This window comes from Zophobas morio, unplaced genomic scaffold, assembly GCF_036711695.1.
Source record: "Zophobas morio isolate AGI-343-1 ecotype UQ-CSIRO unplaced genomic scaffold, CSIRO_AGI_Zmor_V1 ptg000017l, whole genome shotgun sequence".
Lineage (NCBI taxonomy): Eukaryota > Metazoa > Arthropoda > Insecta > Coleoptera > Tenebrionidae > Zophobas > Zophobas morio.
In genome coordinates, this window is record NW_026972122.1 from 8,407,859 (window position 1) to 8,426,592 (window position 18,734).

Here is an 18,734-nt window from a genome sequence, read left to right on the forward strand (position 1 = left end):
TCAGTTGTCGAAAACTTACTTTTGTGTCCTTGGTCTTGTGTTTCTGACCAATATTTTTTTAAATGGAAAATCCTAAAGCACCTTTATTTGAACTCTCTTTCTTTGTGGCTTTAATACACAAATAACTGTAGAGATATTTATTTTCTAGTGTTTTTATTATTTCCCAACCGTAAATTAAGGAAGTATACAGGGTGTTATTGAAAGGTACGTACAACAAAATGGACAGTTCTTCGCGAAGTCTAAGAAGTCGGAAAAACTTATTTTGTGTTATCAAAATTATAAGGGGAAAACTAACCCTTATCCAACCTTTTTAGACGCTACTGAAGGATAAATAGGTAAAATTAATTTATTTTAGTAAATCCTAGCAACTGTAATAATAAAACTTTTGTCAAGACTAAAGGTTGCTATAGAAATGAAAGGTGATCTTTTTATCAGAGGCGTACAACGAATTTGGACATAAATTTTAATAATTTTTATCTCTAAAAGGAGAACACTTTTACCTGAACTTTTTTTAACTTTTAGCACCTATACTTCTAAACCAATTGCCGATTTTATTTTGTACGTACCTTTCAATAACAGGCTGTATAGTAGTAAGTATGTAATAGGGTCCCCCCACGAATGGACACTTTTAAGTTTCCTCGATGTTTCATTAGGTCTCACGTTTCCGTCTGTATGTCCTCTATATCGATTTTTATTAGATTAATTATCTTCGAAACTTGACCGAGTGTTGTCAAATTTTATATGTATTGTTACGAAATAAACCCATACGCCACCCCGGTATGACATCAATGGACCGTCAAGAACTGTCTAGGGTGGACGGCAATGACGGGTGACTCATCGTTGGTGACGCGGCCCAACGACGTTCGAAAAGTCTGGAAGCGGAAGTTGCGAATACCCAATTTGAGAAAGACCGCGATCGCCGAAGTATGGTTTTAAATAGAGGCTGCCTCCGGGAACGATTATTATTCAGTGGAGCCAATATTAAGAAGAGCCAAACAAGTCGCGCCGGAAATAGTTTGTACATAATCGCTGTGAGTTAGTCGTGTATATACGAGTTAGTCAGGAATGAATTGTTGAGTTTTACTCACGCCGATTTTAATCACCCGTTCAACGTAACAGTATGTTAAGAATATAGTGCAGATGCGTAGTCCATTTTTTAACATTCTATTTTTCTCTCTTATATTGCTTGTGTTTATCGCATTTTTTGACGTCTTCTTTTTGCCTTTTTTTGTCATTTGTTATTAATTTTTTGGTGGTTTCTTTACACATTTCTGATGCCCTTCCAAAGTTTTTTTCTTGTTTTTTTGTCCCATTTTTGTAACTGTTTTTTTGTTTTTCTTTTTGTTTTTATTGTGGGTTTCTTTTTTAGTGTTGGCTTTTGTTACTTACTTTTTTATTCACTTTCATTGTCGCTTTTTGTTGCTTTTTTAATCGAGTTTTATGTAGCTTACAACTTATGTTTGTCACCTTTTTTCGTTGCCTTTTATTCCTTTTTGTGTTTTATTACTTTCTTTTTTGTCGGTTTTTAGCAGCTTTTTTGTTATATTCTTTGTCATATTTTTTGTGGAGTGTTTTACTATTTTTTTTCCATTTTTGGGATTTTTAATAGTCTTTTTTTTGTTGTACTTTTTTATCGCCTCCTTTGCCGCTTTATTACAGCTTAATTTCATTTTTGTCGCAATTTTTGTGTTTTTTTGCTTACTTTTTCGTATTTTTTTCGTCTTGCCTTTTTAATTGACTTTCGTACCTTTTTTTCGCTTTTTCTTTGGCGCAATTTACTGTCCCCTTGGCAAAACAAAACTTTGGTAACCATTCTGAAATGTTATATGGTTCTGAGTTCTTTATAATCTTTTTTTTCGAGATCAAATTTGTTCAGCTCTATTGTAATAACTTTCCTGGCATTATTGTTGGGGTAAACCCAATAAATCTCGTATGAAAAGAAAGTTTAGTTAAGAGACAAATTCAAAAGTGTTATACAATACTGTTTTTGCATAAATTTAAAAACCAAGAGAAAACTAACAATTTGGGAATTTAATCATCCTGTGAAAATAAGTTAAAATATGGTTCCATTTTTACTTCTCGAGCGTAAGCGAAGGAAGTATTGTAATCGAGTCCGTCGACCGACTTTCTACTTTTACGTTTTCTAGACCTTTCATGTCCCCTATAGTACGAAGAAATAGGTCTGCTGTTTCCGTCTCTCCGTCTATCTGTCCGTCTGTCCGTCTGTCCGTCTGTCCGTCTGTCCGTCTGTCCGTCTCTCTGCCGTCCCGGATTTTTATTAGACAGATAATCTCCGAAAGTACTAGGCCGATTGTTGTCAAATTTTGTGTTTATATTAAGAATGTAGATGGTAAAACTCTAACCAAAATTTGTTAAATCATCCCCACCAATAATGTGATGACGTCACTGCAAAATTGTACATAGTAAATGGGTTTTAAATTGTATAAAATAACAAAATATGATGAGTCTATACGTGTGATTTATAATTCCATTCATATCATATATCATATTTTTGGATTTGCGTATGCAGGATAACTCAAAAAAAAAAAATGAATGCGTGAATCTATTGTACTGACTTAATCAGAAACTACAAAAAACGGAATGCTTTGAAATCTTGCAGACGTTTTGAAGTTATTGCAGGGACGTTAAATTTTTAATAAAAATATGTATATCTCTTTATCTCCCCAAAAACTGATGATGTCATGTCGAAATACGTGTTCTTGCAAAAATGATGACTAACGTCATCACAAAATTTTGTAAAGGAAAAACTTATTTGAAACAAACGCGTAGCATGCTTTTTTACATTTACTTTAGCATTACATATTTACATATGTTTATTTCAACTTATAGTGGTTCTCATAAAAAATATAAAATCCACAAAATCAAATTTTATAATTTTTCGAAAATACTGAATGTTTCATTGTACTTCAGGAGCGAGGGACGTTCTATCGAAACAACTTTCGACCAATTATTTATTTATACTTTTTGCAAGACAGAGTAACTAAAAAGATTTGTGCAATGTTCCAGGTTTCCACTTTTAAATATGCCGGAGTTGAGAACTTTTCCATGTGATTATTTTTTTAGATAAAATTACGAATATGTTGAACACTGTTATAGAACGGCAATGGTTATTTTTGTGTTTTGTGTATGTTTGTCAAAATTTATCTTTGTTGTAATTAAATAAATAAATATGACGCATTTGTAAAACACACTTATCAGGTAAGTAAAAATATTCTTTCCCTTCCCTGTCAAATTTAAAATGTTGAATTTTGTGTTAAATAAAACGTGATAGTAAAATTTTCCCATGGAAGAGGTAACTGCGTGATTTTTCATACATTAGAAAATTCAAATGTCAACAAACATTATGTTTTCAACATGGAAAATTGTTAGGCACACAAGCAGATCGAGAAACTCGTGAAAAATTTACATTCCTCAGGATGGCGTAGACATTTTTCATAAAATATTCCCTAATATACATTCCCGCCATCGTTTCTTTTTACATGACCCAGATTTCCGATTTTAATACAATTTAACTTTGCAACTAGGTTTATGATTTTAAATTTTAAATTAGATGGTTTTGTGTCATTCCTTCAGCAGGTGGACTTTGAGTTTCAATGAACATGAGGGAAAATGTGTTGTAATGTTGGTCCATTTTCTTGGAATTTTCTAAAAATTCATATACATGTCATTATTTTGCATCGTTGCTCAATAAACTCATTACTACTTTAATTTGATAATACTTAAAAAATCTATCCTGATTTTTGCAACTTGCAATAAAATAATTTTTTTGCTATAAAGGAACCGGATTCGTTTTGACCCTAATTCATCATTCATTTAATTATTGAAATGATTTTCAGTTTTCTTGGATTCGCTAAGGATTTATTTTAGACCTAAAAATCATTTTGTAATAATTTAATAGACATTTATTTGCTCTCAGAAAAAAAAAGCTCTATTCAAAAGTGCATCAATTATATTTGCCATTTAACAAAAATCAAGTTGGTCTTGCATCTTGAAAACAAATGAGGCAAAAAAATTGTTTTTCACGAATAGTTGATTTGTACAATTGGTTCTCAAATAACTTTAAATACCTACTTCTTTTTTATAATATGTTTTGCGTTGACTATTGTATTTAAATAGGTAGAAGAGATTAAGTTTTGTCTTTAAAATCTTCCCCCCGTATAAAATCCGATTAAAATTTCCCTATACGACGCAGTAGAGATTTTTAGTCCGCCCGAGTATTACTTCCAGTTCGTTCTTATTATAATGGAAAATGTAAACCAGACAGAACAAATATGTGTATACAAAAATAACTCGGGGATTTACCCAAGAAAATCTCGTACGGGGAACGTAACGTAATAAACCCAAGCCCAACTCGAAATTACGAAATAATAGGAGAACGAATTTGTCGTAAATATGATGGATAAGCATCTGCACGGTGAATAGAAAATAACTTAAAATACCTTCCATATAAAATCCGGGAAGCTTGTCGGGTTGTTATAAAAGAACGGAAAATTCATATAGACAAGATTTGGGAAAGAAAGCGTTCCGGTTGATGAGTAAATCATGTTTTGGGGATTAAGAATAAACCAGTGAACCAGCGTACAGAAGTGCTCTTTATGGATTGGCAATGTTGGGAGCGTATATTATTTGATCTCGTTTTCAGGAACAGGAGAGAAATATGGACAAGGGAGAAAGCTGATCTCCTGAGAGGGTAGCAGACGTATAACAAAGAAATAGGAAAAGGTATCTTAAAGCTGAGATAAGACAAAAGTGACAGCGTTCGCAATGTGAATAACAAGTTGTACGTAAGCAAAAACAGATCTGCTTTATTGTTATTTTCATCGCTGGATGTGGAAGGGAAAAGTTCGTGCCATATCATAGAGTTTACATCAAAGAAGTGTTATTATGTGACATGCTTGGAAATATTAAAGTCAGTGTGCAGTTTCTGCAAAGAAAATATTTTTTAACAGGCGATGTGGAAAAGTTCGGACTCCATTCGAGTAATTTAATTTTATTTTTTATTTTTCTGGATACGACATGTTTGTTTTTTCAATAATGGAAGTGTTGCTGTTAGCTGTGTGTCAAGTCAATTTGTTACGCGTTGGTAACCATGATGAATAGGTGTATTAAAATATTTGGAAGGGTTGTTTGTACACATATACAAAAGTTAATCCGACTATAGAAATTTCATTCCAATATTTCAGTTTCGCTCATGGATAGATAAATCGTACTATTCGAAAATTAAATCAAATTTATTTATTCCTCATAACGACTTAATGCCCAAGTTAACCGGTTTCTTATTATACAATTAACAGTTTATAATATGTGACAATGTTTAATAGGTGGGCATAATGATAGGATTCTACGACAGCTGGTCGCAAACAACTGATCGCGCGACAATTGATCGCAAACAACTCGTCGCAGCACAACTGGTCGCGGCGACAATTGATCGCACGTAAATTGATCGCAGCGACAATTGATCGCACGTAAATTTATCGCAGCGTCAACTAATCGCAAGGTAAAATTCATCGGGAAGTATTTTCTTTTATTAAAACTAAATATTTTGTATTGTGAATTTTAAGTGGCAATAAATTGAGCAATCAGGTAAGGTGTAAATATCGAATTAAAAACAATTTGAATATAGATAAGTGACGAAGTTTGTAGTTGCACTTTAAAAATTAAAAAATACGAGCGTAAACACCTTGTTACATAAGATTTTTTATTAATAAATTGTCATTTTGGTTATTTTTTTTTAAGAGATTGTTACTATTTATGTCGTTGCTTATTTTACCTATTACATTATAGGAACTAGCTTCATTATAATAAGTACTCAACAAAAAAAAGTGTTTATTGTTCTTAACTATATTTATTATACAAGTATTTAAAAAATCATATTTTTAACAACCTTTAAATTTTAACACATTTTGATACAGAATTGCCTCTATTGTCTATTCTTGCCTTTATACATATCACCAAACAATAAAATTTATGAACCAATAGTACATCTAGAGTATCCATATGCAGCGAATGTAAAGTCCACTGGACGGATATAATATTTATTTAAATCGCTTGTAAATTGCAGCGAATCTTTTACAGGGTTTGAAAAGGTTTACGTGTATTGTAAATATATATTGCAAAAACTTTTGTTAGAGCGTCAAGAATAATTTTGTGTTACCGGGAAATCTAAGAAATGTAGGTACTTATGCAACTAAAAACTTACTTTTTAATTATTATTATGTGTCTAATATTGTACTGAAGAAAAAAATTCAGTTGTACCATATGTGGGTGTAAAAAATACATATACAGGGTTAGTCACGAGAAAATTACTTCTGAAAATTATTTTTACGCAATCCAAAATACGAATACCGTGTACCATTTGGTACTAACTGAATTTAAAATGAAATGCTTAATCCATGATTCCTTTGAGTTTGGCAACGTCATTTTGACAATTCTGGAAAAGGAGGTACGCGAGTGTCGAGTGCCTGTTGATCTTTTGCAACCGATTAATCACGAGAAAATTATTTCTAAAAATTCCTTTTACGATAGATATTTCTGCGACGTGTAAAACAGCTCTTAGATATAAAAAAAGGAAGAAATAATTGGTTCGCAGTTTTCCATGAATGACCCTGCTACGGGCTGCTATCTGATTTTATTATTCTCCGCACTTTGCATCCTACAAAAATTTACAACATGGGCTGGAGAAGACTAAAGCCGCAGTTTACATCTGCCCACCTACATCTGGCAGATTAGGCACATAATTCTGAGTGAATATTCGGCCTTCCGAGTGAAATGCCCCTCAATAAACTTTTCAAACTTCCCAAGCTAAAAATTAGTCACGCCATTGCGAATAACCACTACTCAGTGGCGTCGTCATCCTAGTTGTTTCTACTTTTTAACGGTATTCACTGTCTGTATTACTTGTTGCTCGTGATGTACCTATTGATTGATTTAAATATTTTAAATAATATTAATTAATAGATATGATATAAATCTGTTATGTGCCTTGTTTTATTCAACAATTTTTATTAAAAAAAAACTGTACGTCACTGTCATCCCCAGTCTTATCTGGGTAATGAGGGGTTCTGTTTATGACACTTTACCGGTTTGGCTCGAAACCATCATTTTAAGTCTGGCACTTCATCGAGTATGAGTATATTCTTTGCTCCATGGTCAAAACTAATCTTTTTACGATCTTGTTCACACAAATAGCGTAAAAGTGGAGATTGGTATGTAGGTACTTAGCAAAGGGAATGAGATAAATTATGCATTCTTTCGTATCTACAAGCGCCTCATTAACAGTGTGAACGTTTAAAAAAGTTCTGAATGAAAAAACATCTTTGGTTTTATCATGGATTAAAAATAATCCAGAACTAATTTGTAGTGACCAAAAAAATTTCTGCAAAGAATGCAGTAAACTATAAGATTAATTGTTAATATATAAATTCAAATTTCTTTGCACCAAATTTATTAAAAAAATATATATTTAATTTTTTAAATTATCAAACGTAATGAAAATAATACTTTTTCACTTAAAACTGTAACGAGAGTTTTTTCACGATTTTATTGATTATGAACGATAAATCTATAAATTTTTAATTTGACAGTCGTAATAATTTTAAAGCCATTTTTATTAAAAAAAATGACGTATGTAACACGTTTTGAAAGCTATTTTTTCACTCGTTTAATTGACAAACTTTAAAATTGTGAGAAGAAAAGCTTGAATCACTTACTTGAGCGTCTAATCAATAAGACGAATAATCCAAATGAACATTACAGTAGCATACCCACGAAATGTGTCAGCATTAAAAAAAATATTTTACAATATTTTCACTTGTTTGCACTTTGGTTTAGTCGGAAATGAGCCTAATAGTTACTGTTTTTATGGAACTCGTATGTATTTATTTTGACACTTTTTTAGAAATAATGAAATTTTTGAGAATATAGAACTTTATTTTATTTTCCTCATTCATAACAATTACTTATTTTCTCTATAAACGCTATCATTTTTCGCCTGCGATCAATTGTAGCATGCGACCAGTTGTACTTGCGACGAATTGTGTTGCGATGAATTGTGACTGCGACCAGTTGTCGCTGCGACCAATTGACGCTGCGATCAGTTGTTTGCGATCAATTGTCGCGCGACGAATTGTGCGCGACGAATTGACGCGGTACCTAATGATAGCTATTGCTGGAGCGATGAGGCGTCGAGAACTCTTAAATTTGTCAATAGATGATGTTCGAGATGAAGGAGCAGTTACAATTGTTAGCGTCAAAGATACAAAAATGAAGCTTCAACCAGCAGAGACAAAACTTCAGCTAGCAAGACCAGCAAGGTTTCAGTCGTTGGCAATAGAAATATTTAATGTTATTAAGTAATAAATAAAAGAGTAAAATTTGGTATTTGTAAATTGTTATTCCTTAGGGAATAAAGTACCATTTTATTCCCGGTTGGGAGGACAATAATTTTTCTTTTTAATTCTACTAGGATGGTAGATGGTTGATGGGAAAAAACTTTGCTCCATCTTATTCGCATTTACAACAATTTAAAGTAAGAGCAAAATAAAAATTAAAAATTTCGCTACATGGCCAACTTCATCTGTGTACCGTGTATAAGTATACATATGATACGGCAAATTAAATCGTTTTAAATATACTGGCACCCACCCTACATGTTTTAGGGAGTCTTGTAAAAAGTTTTTTTTTAATTTAGTGGTGTTTCATGGTGTCATATTTGGTTAAAATGTTCTGGAAAAAAATAATTTAATTTTTGTGTCAAGACGGCTGTGAATTTATTAACACAATTATTTGCGCATACAAATCAGGCCAAAATTTATTTTATTGAGTTTGTCAATTTTTGTAAGTTTAAATTAATTTGTATATTTAAAAAGATTAAATTTGACGTATCACACAATGTTATACTCGATAAAATGAGACAGGAACGGACCTAGACTGTTTTTCAAACACACGGTGTGTAGATTGTTTCATTTATCGTCGAATAACTTTTGTTTGTGCTCCATCATGCTTCAGTTTATCTTTGCTTGCGAATTTTTCAGACTCTGTATTACGAGGCCATTTTCAAGTCTAGAAATGCTACCTTTATTTTATTAATTGTTTTAGAGAGAATTTTATTTCCTGATTATTCTTATTTGTGTTTGTATTGTCATTTTCATAGTACATAATATGTATTTAATAATCTTCCGTAAACTTCTAACTCAGCAGAGTTTCTTACACTCAAGATCAATCTGGTGAACGGCCATTGTAATGTTTTCCCTTCGTTTCATACCTGTGTGTCGATTTTATTAGACAAATAATCTCTGAAGTAGCGAACCAATTGTCATAAATTTTTAGATGTGTGTTAGGAATACCGCGTAGATAGTAAAACGTTAACCTTTTTAAATAATGGGATTATTATACCTTCTCTCTAGTGTCGAGGAAACCCTTTTCCCTTCCAAACTCCATCTACCACTTCCCATGTCCTTTCTTTCAGTCCTTCTGTCCCGAACATCCACGCTTCGTTCTGGATTCCATCCCCTCCTGGTGCCTTTCCTCTTTTCAGTCTTTCAATCTGCCTTCCTATTTCATCTTCTGTTATTTCCGATACTTTTCACACTTTCGTTGTGATTCCTTTATTTATTTTGCACCATTTTTCCTCACAACCTCCCAATAATTCAATAAAGAGTTTTCCATTAATGTGTTTTGATTTTCCTACTGACTTCAGTCCTCCTTCTCCGTTCCTTGTTCATATATCTCCATACTTCTTGTTCTGTTTTCAGGGAGTTTATTGTCTTCTCTTTTTCTTCTCGTTTTTCTCTTATTCTTTCTTCACATTTTCTCGTATAATTCTCTCTTGCTTTTAAGTACTCTTCTTTCCTTCCCCTGTTATTCTACCATTTTCTTAATTTTTCTCTTGTTTTTCTCTTCAACTCGCTACATTTTTCGTTCCATCCATTATTCCTCCTTTGGCATTTGTATATCTTTCTTTTTTCCGTAGCTTCTACAATTAACTTGATCAGTTGTGTTATCATGGCTTCTATATCTTCTTTTACTTCGAATTTCTTTTTTTCTAGTCTACTTCTGTATCTTTGAATTCCCTCTTAATCCCATATTCTTTTTTCTCTTTCTTTTCTTTCGTTTCTTCTCTCTTGTTTTTCGTACTGTTGGTCTTTTCTTTTGATTTTTATTTCTAGTGGCATGTGGTCTGATTCTACCCTTTCCCCCATTTTGAAACTCTCTATTTATTCCCACGCCTCTTCGTTGACAATCCCATTGATTCTCCCCTAGCCCCTGCGTACGTCCATTCTCCTTCTTCATCTCCTTGTTTCCATTCAAAATTTTCCATCCCATTTCTTCTATTATCTTCCACAATATTTTGTTATTTGCTTTGTCCTTTGATCCTCTTTTCTCTCCCTGTTCTTTATCAATATTCTTGCCCCCTTATCGCCCAGTCTTGCGTTAAAATCCCCTCCTATAAGTATTTTTTCATCTCCTTTTTCTTTTGTTTCCTTTTCTATGTTTATCTTGGTTTCCTCCACTTTCTTGCTATGAACGATTACACAGGTTTACACTAGTTTTTGGACAAAGCAACCAATTAGTGTTCTTAGACCAATTTTGCACGCTGAACACGATTCTGCAATCCGTTTGTCTCCATCACGTCAAATTTTTGAGATATTGAATATGACAAGTTTTGATGAAATTTTAGCATATTTAGCAGTAAATCTTTAAAATTGAAAGTGTAGTCCAGCAGAAATTACTTTGTCGAGCATACGTTTGACCATCGGTTTCACACAACATCCAGCAATAATCGCTCATCATGCCTTCATCCCAAAAACCTTGGTAATTTTTTTCCATGCTGTGTAAATTTTGATGTAGACGTTCGCCCTCTTCATAACTGGTAGCGCCTAAGTTGGCAAAAAAAAAATCTAGGTGCGAATGAAGGAAATGTAACTTCAAAGACATGCGAGCCCCAATTTGTTTATAATCCTTCAAAATACCGAGAAAATTGTGCACAATGACTAAATATCTCGTAAATTGGCTGTCTTGAATCAGTTTTCGTATCCCCGGACCTGCTTTTACTTTGGCATAAGATAACGTTGGAAAAATTTTGAGTAAGTATTTAAAGGCTAAACCATTTTTGTCGAGTGCTTTAACGAAATTTTTGATTAGCCCAATGATTAGTGACCTTGCGCAATCACAAAATCTAGACGTGCTGGAGAACAACTGAGCACGGATTTGAATTCAGCGAGCGAAAATACACTAGAAATGATAAATAGATATTCAGTCCAAAAAACTTTTTTGATTTTTGTAAACCTGTGTTATTATTTCCCATCGATTGTTATCCAGCTGTATTACTTTTTTCATTAGTCCGTTTTTATTCTTACTTCCTTTTTCCAATTCTTGCATTTCTTTTCTAATTCCCATTAGTATTTCGCATGCTCTCCCCTTTTTCTTTTCCGTTGTTGCCCCTTGACACTCCCACTCATATTCTTGTGGTAGTGTCTCTTCAAATTTCTCCCAGTTTTCTTTTTGTACCCATGTCTCTTCTAGCCCCACCACATCAAATTTTCCCACGTAGTCCCAGAACTCCTTTTCCTTTTTTCGCAACTCTTGGACATTGCAAAACAGTAGTATTTAAAAAGGGGCAAAAAAGTGATGTGATGAACTACCGAGGGATCACCTTGCTCAATACGACGTACGAAAGGAGATGGAAGCAGGGGGTATGTTACCAGATGGTCAGGCAGGGTTTAGGAAAGGAAGAGGTACTATGGACAATGTGTACATCCTGCGGTGTTTAGTGGGAAGAGAAATAAGGAAAGAGGGTGGACAAATGTATGCTTTATTCATAGATTTCAAAGCAGCGTTTGAGACCGTGAATAGAGAGAAAATGTGGGAGTATTTGAGGAGAAAGGGAGTAGATGCGTACCTGGTAACGAAAATGGATGAAATATATGAAGAAACAGTAAGTAAGGTGAGAGTGAATGGAATAGAGAGCGAGAGTTTTTATACAAATAGAGGAGTGAGACAGGGATGTCCACTCAACCCCGCATTATTTGCAGCTTATCTAGGAGATATAGATGAAATGTTCAGAAAAGACAGACAGGAGGGGTGGTAGTGGGCAAAGAGAAAGGAAAAGGAAGAGTGGGCATGGAGAGGGAAGAAGATTGAACAGATGAAAGAATTGCAGTACTTAGGATATACATTAAAGGGCAATACCTCAGATAGAGCGCATATTCAAGAAATGGTCCGAAAAGCGAACAAAGTAATAGGAATAGTATGGGGAATAGGATAGAGAAAATTTGGACATGATTATAAGAGAAGAATGATGATGTTTGATAGTTTGGTCAAAAGTGTGTTTATGTACGGAGCTGAAATTTGGGGATGGAGGGAATATGAACAAATAGAGAGAATGCAAGAAAAATACTTAAAATGGACTTTGGGATTGGAAAGTATACTCCGGGGTATATAGTGAGAGAAGAAACAAAAAGGGAGAAAATGATAGTGGAAACGGGTAAAAGGGCGGTTGGATTTGAAGACAAGTTTAGTGAGACAAGTAATTCTAAAATATTGCAGGAATGTTGGAAAGAAATAAGAAAGGAAGGGGGAAAACGTGTTTGGAACGAAAAAGACAAGTATTATGAAGGAAAGGGATATGCATGTGAAGAAATAGAGAGAATGAGAGAAATGGGAAGGAGTATGAAAGAAGAACTGAGTGTAAGAGACAAGGATATAGATAAGCAAGAACGAAGATCGAGAATATTGCAGTCTAGGTATAATGCAGAGTATAGAAAAATAGTAAAGGATGAAGTACCAAAGTACACACACAGAGAGAGTATAAAGGAGAAAAGAATGATGGCGAGATTTAGTTGTGGAAATGAAGAGAAGGAGAATCATTTTTGGATGGATGAAACTGACATAAGGTGTAGGATATGTTGGAGAGAGGGAGAAACAATAGAGCATATGCTGGAAGGATGTGAAGGATTGAGAGAATTTGAGGAAAGCAGGGAAGAAGTGCTAAACGAGGATGGAAGAGGACAGGACTGGACTGAATGAAAGAAGTACGGAAGATAAGGGAACTAAAAATACAACAATTATTATTATATAAAAACTCTAATATTTATTTTATTGATTTATTTGTATTATGTAGATTAAGTTAATTTTTACCCTTACTGGGAATCTTATTAAGCCTGTAAGGTAAACAATAAATTAATACTACTACTGGTAAAACGTTAACCACAATTTGTGTACTCATCTCCACCGACCATCTGATGACGTCACCTCAAATTGTGCATACTAAATACTATTTAAAGTCTATAAAATAATATACATTTGTAGTTGCAGTTTATGAATCCGCCGTAATTTTATCCCAATTACTTCACAAAAATATGCAACATGTTGAATTTGAGTTCTGCCCGCATGAATTTGAAGCCCACCTTTGTCGATATTTTTTCCCATGACATTGAATTTGTTGAAAAGTTTCGCTTCAGGTGCGAGGGAAGATGTGTCTAAATAACTTTAGACCAATTTTGTGATGTGTTGGTATCCCAGTTTTCCAACTCTTTAATATTCGGGTTTGTTTTGTGGCTTTCTTGAGGATCTTCGTTAAAATGTTCACACCGTTTGTCCCCAAATTCAACATTTCAGAAGTGATTGCGTCATGTTTTGCTGATTTGTTTCTTTTGAGTTTTATTACTGGTTTTATGACGATGTTTGTTTCGATTTTCACTTATTCCGAGTATCTTTTATCTTTTTCCTTACTTTCTTCCTCGTCATCTTTCTCCTCCTCTTGATTATCATCATCTTCCTATTAATCACTTTGTCAAAACATTTTTTACAATAGTTTTTGTTTTTTTTTTGGTTTACCAATACTCTATGCTTCTTTGATTTTAAATATGTGTACCTGTTATCTTTATCTTTCGTGAGCATTGTTATGTTTTGCAGGAAAATTTATGATTTTCGTGTCTGTCTTTTGTTCTTTAGGTGTAAGCTTAGTTTCTTTTTTATCTCCTTATTTCATATTGTCCCCTGTTTTTGTCCAATAGTGTTTTTCCACAAGTTTCCTTTTGCTATTTTTAGTACTACCTGTATTACTGTACATCCGACAATATTATTGAAGACTCCATAAATTACCCACCCATGAACACATTTTAAGTTATAATGGTCAACAATGTCCAATTTGCAAAACTTTTTGTGTTTTGTAGAAGTAACCCGAGAGCAGGCAAGTGTAAATCGTCACCGCTGAAATTCTGAGTAGTTTATTGAAGGTTTCTAATAAGCACTTTTGGACATAGAAAGTGAATTCACTATTTGGCGGACTCTACTTTACCCCCGTAACAGTGAAAAATTTCAACACATCCAATGTACTGCAATAGTACCTTATGCTCTTCTACTAAAATGACCATACTTACTTTGGAAGCTAGTGAATTCTTTAAAACAGAATATATTTCTAGTTGGAACTAATTTAGTACAATTAGACATGAAAAAACAACTGAAATTACACATAATCTATCATATTTGACTGTCTAGGAGTGTAATAGCGTCAGTTTTTCTTAGTTTTTTGAACAAATCTTATATAAATCCAAGACCAGACACACACACAGACTGATGGAATTTGGTGTTGTTAGTTGGTGCTGCTCTATTTAAAGCCTCACAACGGAGTCAGGAATCTAACGAGGAGTACAGCAGGTTAATTATTAACTAAATGTCGTAATTTATGTTCTTGTGCTAAATACCGTTAAGTTTTAATCGAACCATTATCGGCCGCCTCCGCAAATTCCCTCAGGTGTAATAATATTAATTTTTAATTTGCTCTTTACAGGTTAATGGGCATGTTTATGAAATAAAATAAATGGGTAGTCCAACCGGAAATAAATAATTCATCCCAGGGGGGTAGTTAGTTAATTCCAAGACCCAAAAATTATTCGTTAATTTATACCTAACTGTTTTCGAATTAGTCGTATACTAATACTACTGGAACTATAATCATTATTATAATAAATTATAAACGACAAAATTTGGATTTGAAAATGGTAAAGTTGAAAAAAAATTGCAATCCGTTCAAAAGTTTTTCAGTGTCCTAGCCCAGAATGAGTTAAAATATGGGTATGTTTTTGCGATTAACGCGAGAACATTTCCTACAAGATCTTCCTTAATTTCCTTTAGCAAATCGTTCAGCTAGAGGATGTAACAACTGTCTCCTTAGTTTGTTTGCTTATTTCCTGACAGTTAGCTTCGATAAGTTTCTGGTCTATGTTAAGTGTCCGGATTGTTTCAGAACCACTGCATTATCTAAAAGGTGGTCATTCATCTTGAAGAGGTAAGTATTAACACCACGTCAGCGAGATTGTCGAGAATTATAGCTGCGGCTTCGGCTGTGTCCGCAGCGAATGTCGAGATCCTGTGGTATGAGAAGACCTCCAGGGGAAATTAATGACTCTTTGCGGTGGAATTTCGGGGAACGGCATGAATGGTCGTTAAAATATGAATATCTAGGACCGGCTACTGAACCTTCTGGAGCTCCTTAAGTAGAGTTGATTTCAAGGGACGATGATTTCTATGATTTTTTATGTGAAAAGTAAGTTTAAACACTACAAAAGGAGAAATCTAAGCACAACTTGGATAGCTGTAAATTGCAAACCCTTGGCCTAAGCTTGGTGGTTGCCAAACAACGAACAGAGTCGCATCCGCTGTACTGTGAAATGAATTTAAATGAGGTTCCGTTCCATTAAGGTCGTGTACAGAAGATTAACTTGTTGTTTGGGTTTGCATGAAGGAATGTAGTTAAGTTTCAACGTCGTGAAATTATTTTATCTCGGCATTTAGTGGAGTGAATTTTTTAGGAATATGTTCCTGAGATTGATAACCCGGCACGGTTTCGTCGTTTGCGGTTTTATAAATACTGATAAAATTTCGGTATTGTTTAGAACTTTCTTTTGCTTCTAGCTCTTGACTCACAGCATTTGTGTTGAAGATTAATGATTCGAACATTTTTCACATAATCAAGTATAGCGCCTACGGGCCCGTCTGTTTCGTTTTATTTGGGCCAGCCTGTGTATTGTATATAAAAGACATTATTCGGACTGACCTATCAACGCCCAGGCTAAACCGCTAATGATAGAAGTTTGACATTTGGAGAGGATGTTCATTTTACACTGGAAGCATCGTTTAAGAAGGGATTTCTCGAAATTCATCCCCTAAGGGGTTCAAAAGGGGTGGTAAAATTTGTATAGGGCCAATATTTCCACTGTAAATTTAAATTTGTGCGTGAAACTTGGTATTAATGCTCTTCGCATAAATAATGAAACACGTATTTAAGTATTTTCGGAGCTTCAACAGCCAAGGGGGTGAAAAGTGGTGGCTAAGTTTGTATAGGAACAATATTTCTATTGTAAATTTAAATTTTTGCGTTAAACTTGGTATTAATGCTCTTCAACACAAATAATCAAACACGTATTTCAGATTTTTTCGAGATTCCACCCCTAAGAAGATGAAAGGGGGTGGCAACGTTTGTATGAGTAAACATATTTTTATGAAGATTTTGACTTGAAAGTTCTTCAACACAACTACTTATGGTATAAAAGAGAATATTTGGTTTGTTGTTGTAAGTGAAAGCATGGTGAAAGGATGCGGTGAGTTAGGCTAGGTTAAGTTTAGTTGGTTTGGTAGTTAATAAAAGGGACGAAGCCTTTGTTTAACGACAATCAATCGTAACGACGACGAAGCCACAGTTTCCCCAACATTCGTAGCTAATCCTTGCGGCTTTCTAATCGAAAAAAGGCGAATTTTTGACCGACGCTAACACGTTGTGTAAATTTGATTCATTGCTTGTAAATCCACAGTTCATGTTAGGAGTTTGATCGTAAACTGTTATCTTGTTATTGTTATAAATTGTATAATAAAATATAGACGCATTAATTACAATTTTATCAAAGTTTCCTATTAAAAAAAATCTGAAAAAAATGTTCTTAGACAAAACTTGACGAATCTTAACGCGTTTATCATTGGATATGCATGTATTTTATTTCTAAATATGTAAATGTGTACAGCGACAAAAACAAACTACAAAAACATTTGAACGTTAATTACCCGGTCACGTAGGTTATTTATGTTCGCAGTTATATTCCCTTAATCACTCCTCACAGACACTCTTAACTTACGTGCATGTCAAGCTTGTCGATTTCCGAGAGCACCCATCCCACAGATCCATCTCCACTACACACTAAAATACGGAATGGGTCGAAGTGTCGAAACAGTCTTAAACCTAGCCTGGGTCCCGTAGAAATGAGATCGAATACTTGTGCAGGATTGAGTAACTGTTTGAACCTTCGCAGAAACTTCACCCCCTGGTTATCACCTGCATACACGTGATTAATTAAAATCCCAGGCCAAGGATCGTGTCATTACCTGATTTGGAATTCACAAATACGAGCAGCGGAGAGGAGGCTTGCGGTCTCACGGCTTCCCAGGCCTCGTCCTGGATGGAATGCAGGGCCGTCGGAGGCACCACACTCACCCTGGCAGGACCCAGAGGGCACGAGGGAGATAAATTGGGTCTGCATTGGGTGTGGACCGTCGCTCGACACCACAAACACCGCCAGTCTTGAAGCCTGAAAGCGGTACGTGTTACAAATAGCGGAAAGGAAAGGGCTCGGAAATGATAAATTCCATTTCGCGAAATATCCCTTTCATGACATTTATTTTATTTTATTCGTGGAGTTCAGCATGAGGTGCAAAATATTTGGTGGGCATAAATTATTGCTTTGTGATGCTGCTGGCAGACGAGGTGGCGGAGAGATATTATTTCAGAGGGCATTGGGCTCTGATTGATTAAGCGAATTCGTTGAGGATTACGGTTAACCGTTATTTATGGTACGGGTGTGTTACATTACAAATAAGTCACTAAGTGATTTATGGGGCATACGTGTTGAGTTACAGCCCCATTGTCTCTCAGGTCAAGGATTTAATTTTTGAGGAAACGCAAATCTTAATTTAATATAGTTTTTGATAATTTAATTTTTTTTAGTAATATTTTTCTAAATTTAAAGTTTAAATTTTGTACCTACTTTGTTTGCCTTTAATTATCAATAATAATAACTTAAAGGAGCCTAATCAACGGAAGTTTACATATAAGTAACTATGAATATACAGTTTGCTAAAAAGTATGGAACCAGTTGAATATCGCGAGAACGATTTCTTGAATCTTTTTGAAATTTGGGGTGTTCCTAGGAATATTCAAATTTTATTTCTGCACTTTTATCAAATTGTATACTTCATTTGTTTTTGAGATGCAAGGATAACTTGATTTTTATTTAAATTGTACTAGTAGTCAAATGTTCCGTTTTTAAATAGTGCATTTTTTTCTCAATTCAGAAATGTAAGATATGCATTATTTTATTTTTTTACAACATGGTAAAATAAATTGTCAAAATAAAAGTACTGAAAATTTGAAAATCGTAGCTAGCCTTGACAATACTATCACCTGTCATAGTCCTGACGTAGGACACTTGATTGAAAAATTATAGTAGTGTCCAATCATTGTAAAAATGATAGAGCTGAGGGGTAAAAAAGGTGCCAGTGTAAAAGGTTGATTTAAATGCTGTCTAGAAATAACAATACTCTGATTTAATGATTATAAATAAACTAAAAAGAAAATAAAATATGTAATAGGTATATGTACATATTTAATATAATACTGGTCGAAATTATGTACAGTATTTTAAAGAGGAGGTGACATAATTATT

The 18,734-nt window shown here is 34.1% G+C and overlaps 1 protein-coding gene across 6 annotated transcripts in view; it reads right to left on the reverse strand.

Annotated features, from left to right (window-relative positions):
• LOC135130537 (diacylglycerol kinase eta) overlaps nt 1-18,734 on the reverse strand; it is a 408,323-nt gene that overhangs the window by 20,488 nt on the left and 369,101 nt on the right. For all 6 annotated transcript variants that reach the window (XM_064057935.1, XM_064057934.1, XM_064057932.1 and 3 more), the window contains 2 exons: nt 17,398-17,600; nt 17,151-17,347 (listed from right to left, as the gene is read on the reverse strand). In XM_064057935.1, the coding sequence (XP_063914005.1) occupies nt 17,151-17,347; nt 17,398-17,600 (400 nt within the window). The remainder of the gene's footprint in view (nt 1-17,150; nt 17,348-17,397; nt 17,601-18,734) is intronic.